Genomic DNA, 10,528 nt, shown 5'->3' on the forward strand with positions numbered 1-10,528 from the left:
CATCCATTGAAAGGGAGCTGAGTGATGGGCAGAAAGCTCTAAGTACAGAAATTCCATTTCCCCAAGCACCTTACTTGATCCAATTAGACATGCCTTCAAATTTTGAATAGTGCATTGGAAGAGAATTATGAAGCATTGGGGTGGTGGGGGAGAGAAAGAGAAAGAGAGAGTTGCATTGATGCCTGCAGAGTAGGCCATTAGACCAAAAAATGTACATAATGACTAGAAATACTGTGGTTAAATCCCTCATGTCCAAAGTTACCACACCAGACAGCATTCACAAAAGTTGCCTATAACCAGGCAGCAAAGCTGCTCGCCTCATACAGTGTCAAGTTCAACATCCATTTGAATATATAAGGAAATTCCATGTCAATTGTCCTAGGGAATCGAACACCATTCAGAGTAGACCAGCGAGGTTTGCCCTCTCAAAGCAATATGAGCTTCTCACCATCATGAATCATCAGAGACCAGCCAAACATACCAAATAAACTAGTGGTGCCAAATTGGCAATGGAGAAAGAAACCGAGTGCAATTTCTCATCCATGCACCTCATTAGCTGTTTGGGTGGTTGAGGTTTTGCAGTGGGTGGGTGCGTGGGTGGGTGGTTGGTTTCTTTTTTTTTTTTTTTTGGGGGGGGGGGGGGGGGGTGGACATTAAAGACCAACAGCTGGATAGAATTTCAATAACCATACTTGTTTGAACAGCAATGTACATATATACAATTGGTACTTTTATGTGCCAAAATACAAAATAGTAAATTCTTACTTATCCAACATGCAATAACAAGTTAGGCTTAATCCACCAATGCCTTGCAGGCTAACTAAAAAGCACACGATTTCAGGGTGTAATTTTACTCCAGTTGGACATCAGGTGCCGCAATCTTGAAGTTGATTTTCAAGCAAGTAAGCAAGCCCCCATTCTCATCTTGGATGCGCATGTCAAGCCGGTAAGTGCCCTGCCATCAGAATGCAAGCAAAATAAAGTCAACTTTGGGTAATAACTCCTCTTAACTGCTAGGATTGGTGCATGGCAACAAAACATGCACACATGCGTGCATCTGTTCACAAAGCACACAACCTAAGCGGGCACATACACAAGGGCACACACAAGCAAGCTACAGCGCACAAAAAGAGCACAATGCCATCCAAACACAGTGACCATAGACTTAACTGTTGGTGTAAAATCAGGTAAACCCTCTGAATTGTTAATGGCAAAATCTCCTGGAGCAATTGGACAGCTTGTCCTAATGCACAAATCATCCTTCTCAGTATGCACTGGAACTCCCAAGTAGTAAACCTGAACAGTAACAGTGCCACCATTGATGGTCTCACCTGTTCAATCATCCAAAAGATTCTGTTAGAAAGAACACAACACCCCCCCCCCCTCTCTTCCTCCACCCAAAAAAAAACGTAATGATAATGATAATAAAAGGCCACGTCTTATGCATCAACTCCAACTCTCAGATGCATGTGTCATGCCAGGGCTACTAGTTTGGGTTTGGGTTAGGATTTATGAGGCTATGAGTACAAAGTAGGGCGCCCAGAACAGGCAAGTTTTAAGAGGAGTTGGTCTACTTTTAGGAAGCCTCAGAAGCAGCCTGCACAGGAGCATGTATGCAGATTGCATCACCAAAACAAGGTACTATGTGGGACGGGAACGGGGACGGGGAAGGGTTTGGGGATGGGGAACACCTGGAGGCAGGAAACGGGGAAGGGGGGTAGAACGGGGACAGGACGTGTCTCTGGGCATTCACCTCTTCCCACCGAGACCAACCTGAACCCTTGCCCCCAACACAGGCTGCTGGTGGTCGCGAGGAAGAGGCCATTGAAGGCTGATGGCAGTTTAGATGGAGCTATGCTGCACTCAAGCCTCAAGAACTTGTGCAGTGTGCACACTGCAGAGCAGAGATGAAGGAGAGCAAGTGTGCACAACAGAGATGGAGGAGAGCAGAGATCGCTCAGCAAACTTTGCACTTCAGCCTTTAGACAGGATTTTTTTAAAACATTAAAACTTAAAACCTAAGAGGCAAAGCCTTCCAAAAAGAAAAATTTGTGTTTTTTTCTTCACGTTCCCAAACACCCCCATTCCACAAATTTCAGACGTCCCCTGACAGGGTACAGCCGTCCGATGGTGAGGGATGGCACATGGGACATCCCCCCTGCAGAGGGACGCATCCTTGCGTGAAAGGGAGGCCAATCGGCATTCACCTGTCCCCAAGGCCCAGGACAGGCGTCCCCTGTGACTGACAGGGATCCCAAGGATGTTTGGGTAGAAGTGGGCAACTATGAAACCCTTGTAAAAAAAATCAGGGTGCCTTTACACCCATGCACATCAAGTATGGGCTGGGAGCCCGTGGGACTAATGCTTGTTGTTTTGAACTTTTGTGAGGTAGACAGTTACAGAACAACAATCAACACAAACCCGTTGTAAAGAAATGGTAAAGGGCCTACTTGCTACAGCAGGAATTTCAAAGGTTGCATCGCCTCCCCTCACTACTGGATCAGGGCTGACCTTCACATCCCTGATGGTCACTCTGTAATCCTCTGTTAAACCTGAACCAAAAGGAATAAATATCAGGACTATTAAGGACACTCTGCAATGCACAGATAAATCATACACAACATGCCATGCAGCCTCCAATCCCTAGAATTGATGCATAACTGGCATCACCAACTCTAAATTGCACATACATAAGGTAACATCTCCCCATGAATGGGTTGTAATGTGACGGCCCCCATGTGTAAAGCATGCCATGATTAAAAAACACATAATAATACACCATGGTGGCAGCAGGATGGGCAGGGGCATGTGTGTAAATGGCTCAGGTTGGCAGCTCTGTCTGTCTCTAGCTGATGGGGCAGCAGGATGGGCAGGGGCATGTGTGTAAACAGCACCAAGGACTCAATTCTGCAAACATAACTAAGGCTCATCACCCCACGCACTGATGTGATGATGGGACGCCGACATGGCGCCGTGAAAGCATGTGTGTAACATGCCTAGTCTAAAACACATGATAATATGCCATGGGACCTTAGATCGGCACCTCGAGCTGGCAGACGAGTGTAACCGGCATCAAGGACTCTAATCTGCACATATATCAAGGACTAATCTGCAAATATGCCACATAAGGGTCCCGTTAACAGGGAAGCAAGATGGCCCAGCCGCAGCCATTCAGCATGTGTGCGCAATGCATAGACCAAATAATACAAATCAATTTACACAGGGAACACTCACTGCAGGGCTTCCAAGAACTGGTGGCATTAGAAACTGAGAGGAAAAGGGTTAGACCCAGCATCAGGATCACAACGCCTGTGAATACTCTGCAACCCATCCTGGCCTTTCTGAACAGTGTGATCGAACCTTCAAAAAACGAAGGGAATGTTAACTGCTCAAAGCATAAACATTAATTATTCTGAAATAATTGCGATCCTCTTGATGCCAAACCCTATTAAGCGCTGCAGGAGAAACCCTAGAACTCGAAGCAAAAGCACGCAGAAGAAGAGAAAAGCTGAGAACTTGAGGCAACATACCTTTGACTTGTGCTAAGAAAAAAGCTTACAACCAAAACAGGGATACAAAAACGAGGCAACAATAAAGGGCGCCGATCTACGGCTAAGATCTTGCTACGTGTCATCGTTGGGAAAAAAACATTTTTTTAAAGTACACATCTATTACCACCCATACACACAAGTACAAGGGAGATTCGAACTGCCTTGCACTGTCACAACGCCTACTTGCAAGGACAATGACTTTCTTAAGAGCTGCTTCTTGTGTGAGGTAACAGACTTTGTGTGTGTCCATTTCACGGTACGCATAGTCTCCCTTCCCCCCCCACCGCCCCCCCCGGAAAAAAAAAAACCCACCTCAATGAATCTTATGCAATGTAGGCAGCCGTTGTACCTCCTAAACCTGTAGGTGTGTGTGTGTTTGTAAGCAGGGTATGTGGGACCCTCATGTAATAAAAATCGTCCAACTTTTAAAAAGAATCTTAGACCCTTCGCAATCTCTGAAAGCCTCAATGAATCATAGAACCTGACACTCTCTCTCTCTCTCTCTCCCCATAGTGTTGGGATCGCCGGGTCCGATATAATGAACTGGCTTCTAGGCGGTAAGCCTGGGTGCCCCATGTAAAGATGGAAAAGTAGCACTAGAATGTACACAACCTTATCTCAGCATACCTATGGCAACAAGATCTCACAGGGCTTTAACACAACTACGCACTCGCTCACATGATTTGGGTATTAAAAGAGGGGTATGGAGAGGTGAAGCAGTTGAGAGTCACATTTGTACTTTATGTGACAACCATGCTATTGAGGATGAGGAGCACTCTATGATTGTGTGCGCTGCTTGTAGCCAAATTCGATCCTCCCATTTGCACTAGTCTTCCACAACTCCTTATGCGTATCCTCGAAAGATTGGGAAGTATGCTCGAGCAACTTTTTGAGCATCGCCACCACTTACTTAGCCGTCCTAATGAGTCTACCCATGCTACCCTCCCTCTCTAAGGTGGAGACTTTTGTATGACTTTATAGGTCTCATAGGTAAATATTTGGCCTCCTGTAGAGTAGACGATAAAACAACATCAACATCAACATCATCTCCCACTTAGACCCTTTGCAATCTCTCTAAGCCTCAATGAATCTTAGACCATGACTCTCTCTCTCTCTCTCTCTCTCTCTCTCTCTCTCTCTCTCTCTCTCTTATTTTTTTTCGTAATAGAATACATATTACCAAAATTTACTTTACAAATGGCCACATGGCCGCCATGTGATATACTAGCTTTCCCTCACTCCGAACCATAGGTGTAACTCGGAGTACCCTCATCCAATATATAGCCGTGTCATTCTCCATCATAAGGAAGGGACTTGCCACAATAGTAGCCCTTTTATACAACCTATGTGAGCTATAATACCTACTTTTACATCAAATATGAAGGCATTCCTAGTTAACCAGATATGCCACAAACATGTCCACCTAAAAAAATGAAAGAAAATTGAATGTTCTGGGTTATCCAGCCCATTCGGAATCTTTCTTTGCCACCGGACGTGAAATGAAAAGATGCGGGAATGTTTCCAAGCATGTAGTACAAAACACACCATAAGCAATCCGCCACTTTCGCAAGTGGTCCCCCAATGGTAGGCCTCCAACTAGCATGCGCCATAGGAACACCTTCCCTTGATATGGAATCTTAGACCACCAACCCTGTAAGATTACTTCCTTTCACCAGGGCCTACTTTTCTTGATGTTGTCAATGATCCAGCGCTTATCTTCCACCATCATATGATACACTTGATTTGTTGTACAATGGACAATGTCCTGAGGCTTTTGAAATGCCCAATCTAACCAAGGTTGTTGATCCTCCAATTGAGGAATATCACCAAACGATGTAAGTCATGTCCTCACCTTCTCCCATAACTGTACATATCCACATGGAATCCGAAAATATTGATGGATTTTTTGAAAAGACAATAAGCGGCCTCTACGTGGAAACAAAGCATCCATAATTCTCACTAGTCCCAATCGAGCAATTCTATTGAATTTTGGACACTCAACAAGTTTGTCAAGCCACTCCAGAAGTCGTGAAGTAGCCAACATCTCACCTGGCATAGAATTCAACTGCAAGCGCTGATTTGTAGGCTTCCATTTAGTGTGTGCCAATACCTCCTTCCATGATATCATCAAACGAGAAACGAGAGATGGAGCCACCGCTCAAACCTGTTGGGAACCATTCACTACATCCCATCATGTACCATCAATCGTGGTATTACCATGCACAAGTGCGACCTCCTCTATGAGGGTCTTAGCCATTATCACCCATGGCTCTTGAGATAAACATATATCTTGCAATAAAGGCCATCTCCTAGCGACCATATGTAATCTGACATCTAATAGGGTTGCCCCTCCACTCCTCTTGGGAGTAGTAACATGTTCCCAAGAAATCCACATCTGCCCTGGCTTATTTCCTACTCTTTTCCATAACATAAATCTAATTGGTTGTTGTATTTGATGCAAAGCTTTGCCCGTCCATGGCAATAAAGGCAAGAAAAAAGATATCATGCTAGTCATAATGGATTGTGCCTCTCTCTCTCTCTCTCTCTCTCTCTCTCTCTCTCTCTCTCTCTCTCTCTCTCTCTCTCTCTCTCCGGTGCCCAATGACCCCTTCTCTCTCTAAAAACTATAATGGACCTTATCTCTCTCTAAGTCCTAATGAATCTTAGACCCTTGCAACCTCGATGCCCACATCACATATCAAGCATTATCAGTGGTTTTTCTTACACTCCTCCACCTTGTCTATTATAAAAATGGCTAGCAACTTGACCACCCAAGCATAGCTAAGTCAATAAGGTATTCAAATGCTCTAGGGATTGTGCTAGGTTTGATACTACTCAATGTGTTATTTTTGGGGCATCACGTTGTAAGGGCGTGGGGGGAGGTCCCATACACGTGTGTGAGTGCCGATTAGGAATCCCCCCCCCCCAAAAAAAAGGCTAGCAACTTATGCAAAGTTGCCTCATTAAAGCCTGATCATTCTATATATGGGGGTTTCCCACCTTCCCACCTACCATATAAAGACTTGTCTATGACAAAAATGGCTAGCAATGTCAGTACCACAAGTTGTGGCTTGTCAACACCTGATCATTCTGGATATGGGGCTTGCCCACCTACCATATAAAGATTAAAACTAAAGGTCGATCATTGATAATTAGGCGATTCTCACAACAATTCAACCTAACCAAAGGAAGAGTGCTAAAAGTGCAATTTTTGCAATTCATATATTTTGAAATAGTAAAGACCATACAATTTTGCAAATGGATGAATACACATGATTCTTTTTAAAGCCGTGCGTCACAATTAGAACTCTAGAGGAAGTAAGATCCTCAAAAGATCCTAAACACACACACACACACCTATATGATACCCATGTACAATTTCCCTCCTCTCTCTCTCTCTCTCTCTCTCTCTCTCTCTCTCTCTCTCTCTCTCACACACACACACACACACACACACACACACAATGTGTGTGCATGTATGCTTTTGTGCACATATATACAAAAAACAACACCTTCCATATGGCATGCTATTATGAATGCACACACACGTGTGCACATGTGCTCTTAGTCCAACTATCATCGACACAAAGTCTTAGCTAACCCCATAGGGATTAACACTTTTCATGAATATTAAGTATCTTTTTGTTTCTCTCCTCTCAAGGGATTCAATATGTAAAAACTTATGTGTTACCTACATTCATAAATTATTTCAAAAATCCCTTAGCTGTAAATTATGATATAATATATAAACTTCCATTGTATCTTTAGTACACAACTACTCATTTTTTAATTAAACCGATGGATTTTGTTTCATTGTCAATTGAAAACTCCCTTATATATGTTTAAATTTACATTACTTCATTATTCTAAACTCACCTAAGATCTTACATATTCATAGCTCAACACCCCCAGAGGACCTGAGATTCTTTTAATCTTGATCAAACTCCCTATGAACCTTACTCCTAGTTCACAAGTTTCCACGAAAGTTGGCCTAGGGGCCTATGGTCTCCGTTCACATAAATTAAAAGTACAGGTTAATGATTCAATTGATGGGGTTGCCATGTTGGTAGGTGGTTAAAATCTCTTGCCTCGATGAAGGGAATGTAGTTCCAATTATCAACTAGGGGCATAGATGCTAAGAAAGCCAACCCGTTCCTCCCTAAGACCAAGATTCTAAACCCTTTAAGGAACCATAAGTAAGTGTAGTCCCATTCTTGATTAGGGGTTTAAATGTTGAGAAACCGACCTAGTCCTCCCTATGAGAAAGAATTGCCCACTATGCTTTACCTAGAATAGTTAATCCTAAACTGCTAAGATGGAGGGTGTATGCTAGTAGAAGGGAGAGAGTAAACTCATAGTGTTGAATAATGAACTATGTGGATAAGGGGCTAGCCATGTGTTAAGCCATCGTCACTAGTGAGCTTCTCTCTAATCTAGGTGTTCGCCAGGTTGATGGAATACCCATGGGAGGCGCTCAAGAGCTTGTCTCTCACCCAAACCCTCAAGCAAAGAAAAATGAATGAAAGAATGTTTTAATCTCCATTTGTAATCTAGATGAATAGGCTAATCTAATGGGAATGAGAAATGAGAATAATAAGAAGAGGGTAATAAAAGGGCAATAAACTTAACTAAAAGGAAAAGGAAAGCAACACACCATCTCACTAACAAGCGTAAGCTCAAGTAAATAACAAGAACGTGGCAATGAGAAGATGGCAAACTCACACACAAGCTCTCAACCGCTGTTGCCGCAAGCCTCTCACATGTGATGGTGAATGAGTGCTCAAGAGTAACCAAGCCATGCCTAAACACACCACCTCCTAAGCTCGACCTCTAAGAGAACAAGGAGGAGATAAACTCACTCAACTAACTAATCTAAGAAATAACACAAGGATGGAATCCAAAACTTGGGCTAGAGGGAATTGAGATCCCCCCTAAACTTTCTATAAATAGTAAAATTTAGGGCTATCCCATATGTACAAGTGCCACATGGCCTCGCGGAGTTCACTTAAAAATATATGTCTACTATGTGCGATCATTAGGAGGGGTTTTTTTAACCAAGATTTTGGAAAAAAATTAAAGAAATCTACTTACATATAAGGGGGGTTTAAATGGAATTTTAAAAAAACACCCATAAGTTTATAAAGAAAAAGGGATCATTTTGTTAAGTCAAAATTCACAAAAAATATATATATATTTTTAAATACCCTTTGAATGCACATTGTATGTTACCCAAATATCCTATGGCAAGATATAGGATATGTGCACCAAAGTGATATGCATATACATGTGCAAATGCAAGCATTGGTGAATTCACAAAAGAAACACATGAAGGTCAATGTTACCCAAATATCCTATGGCAATATATAGGATATATGCACCAAAGTGATATGCATATACATGTGCATGTGCACCATGATGTGGATATAGGTAGTGCTAAGCTATGGTGTATGGAGAGGGGTTAACATCCCCCACCTCTAATATACATCTAGTCCCACAGATATGGTCGGATAAGATAGCAATGAGTATAATAATGGAGGGGGAATGGAAAAAAAAGGATAGGAAAGCCCTAAAAGAAGGATGGATCATGCCAAAGATGTGTTGATGTAGAGCATGACCTAAGCCGAAGGATCCATAAGATGTGTCAATAAAGAGGATTCACCATACACCAAGAAATGAAGCGAGGGAAACTCCCCCCTAGGAGTGTACACAATGTAAGTCTAGGATCCCACACAAAGTGTCTCAAGGCGATGCTCAAGCAAAGGCCAATGATGAATAGTAGCCATGTGAAGTAAGGCCTATGGAATAAGGTGGAGCTAAGGATCAAAAGTTGATGGCAAGGATAAAGTATTCTAGGTCCCAAATGTAGGTTCTAAGAGCAGGTGCTCTTGCAAATGCAAGTGATGAGTGAGAACCAAAAATTAGAAGAGGGTGGTGGATGCTGGTGAATGTGATATGTGCGCCTCGAATGACAACATGTAATCACATGGGTGTAGGGGTGTCCCAAAAAAAGATGTATCAGTGGTGGTTACAATGCTCCATGATGAGGATATGTGAGGTACACGGGCTCGTCCCCCCAAGGGTCAAGATGTGGCAATACAAAGCTCGATGGTGAGGCCATAGGAGGCATGTGGAGCTCCTTGTTATGTACCGTGATGTGGTCCAAGTGATGCGAATAACGAATGTGTGACACTAATAAAACCTATGTACATGATTTCAAGAGTGATTGTCAGGACTATGGTCCTACGGAAGTCGAACCCTAGCATAAGTTAATAGCTTTCGGAGTCTCGAGACTCCGAAAGCTATTAACTTATGCTAGGGTTCGACTTCCGTAGGACCATAGTCTCGAGACTCCGAAAGCTATTAACTTATGCTAGGGTTCGACTTCCGTAGGACCATAGTCCTGACAGTGATGGGGCATTGCAAGGGTCAAAACAAAGTAAATCGATGTGAAGATGTGAGTGGAAAAAATCCACGTGACACTGGAGCAAAAAATAATTGTGTGGAAAGACATGTAATACCATAAAATGCAATGTATGTCGGTACATCATCTCATAATGAGATGATCAGGGCTTGCCCAGCAGCTTTCCAATAATATGTCACATGATGAAACATGAATCTTTCTCCAAGTACAAACTTAAACCATATATTCTCAATTACTTAATAAAATTTAATAGAGAAATAAGACAAAGCATAGACGAGGTGAATGTAAACACTTGAGCAGAAAAGACATGAACGGAAAATACTTCACCACACACAAACCATTGGGTTCAATCTCCCCCCCATCTGAGTGGCTCTCTCCACAACATGGGTATTTAAATTATATTGCAAATTTTAGCCCTTGCGCCAATAATAGAGTGCATGTATAAGATTGGGCTTTTCCTTTTACCAAATTGGCACGGCACTTATCCTGTTTACACTTATGTGCCTTCCACCATAAACTTTGTTCACATACACTTACAATTTAAATGTCCATGCCC

General features: G+C 42.7%; 1 protein-coding gene across 3 annotated transcripts; it reads right to left on the reverse strand.

Annotated features, from left to right (window-relative positions):
• Positions 1–674: 674 nt before the first annotated feature.
• On the reverse strand, positions 675–3,630 carry LOC147609556 (uncharacterized). Of its 3 annotated transcripts, none has more exons than XM_086787777.1 (5): positions 3,531–3,630; positions 3,235–3,360; positions 2,451–2,552; positions 1,171–1,331; positions 675–955 (listed from the first exon to the last, which is right to left on the reverse strand). In XM_086787777.1, exons 2-5 carry the CDS (start codon positions 3,329–3,331, stop codon positions 851–853), a joined length of 465 nt encoding a protein of 154 aa, XP_086643903.1. In that variant the 5' UTR covers positions 3,332–3,360; positions 3,531–3,630; the 3' UTR covers positions 675–850. The 3 variants fall into 3 exon arrangements, with proteins under 3 accessions (XP_086643903.1, XP_086643904.1, XP_086643902.1); XM_086787778.1 differs by having other exon boundaries at positions 3,445–3,532; XM_086787776.1 differs by lacking the exon at positions 3,531–3,630 and having other exon boundaries at positions 3,235–3,434.
• Between the last annotated feature and the right edge of the window lie 6,898 nt (positions 3,631–10,528).

The sequence above is a fragment of the Cibotium barometz genome, chromosome 51 (assembly GCF_041138505.1).
Source record: "Cibotium barometz isolate CiBa-2024 chromosome 51, ASM4113850v1, whole genome shotgun sequence".
In the NCBI taxonomy this organism is placed as follows: Eukaryota; Viridiplantae; Streptophyta; class Polypodiopsida; order Cyatheales; family Cibotiaceae; genus Cibotium; species Cibotium barometz.

Excerpts from the sequence above, each read along its gene's own strand:
- LOC147609556 (XM_086787777.1), bottom strand. The coding sequence starts at position 3,331 with ATGGGTTGCAGAGTATTCACAGGCGTTGTGATCCTGATGCTGGGTCTA. Across the intron at positions 2,553-3,234 it reads CAGTTCTTGGAAGCCCTGCA|GTTTAACAGAGGATTACAGA; the intron begins GTGAGTGTTCCC and ends CTTTTGGTTCAG. Across the intron at positions 956-1,170 it reads TACCTGATTTTACACCAACA|GGCACTTACCGGCTTGACAT; the intron begins GTTAAGTCTATG and ends TTCTGATGGCAG.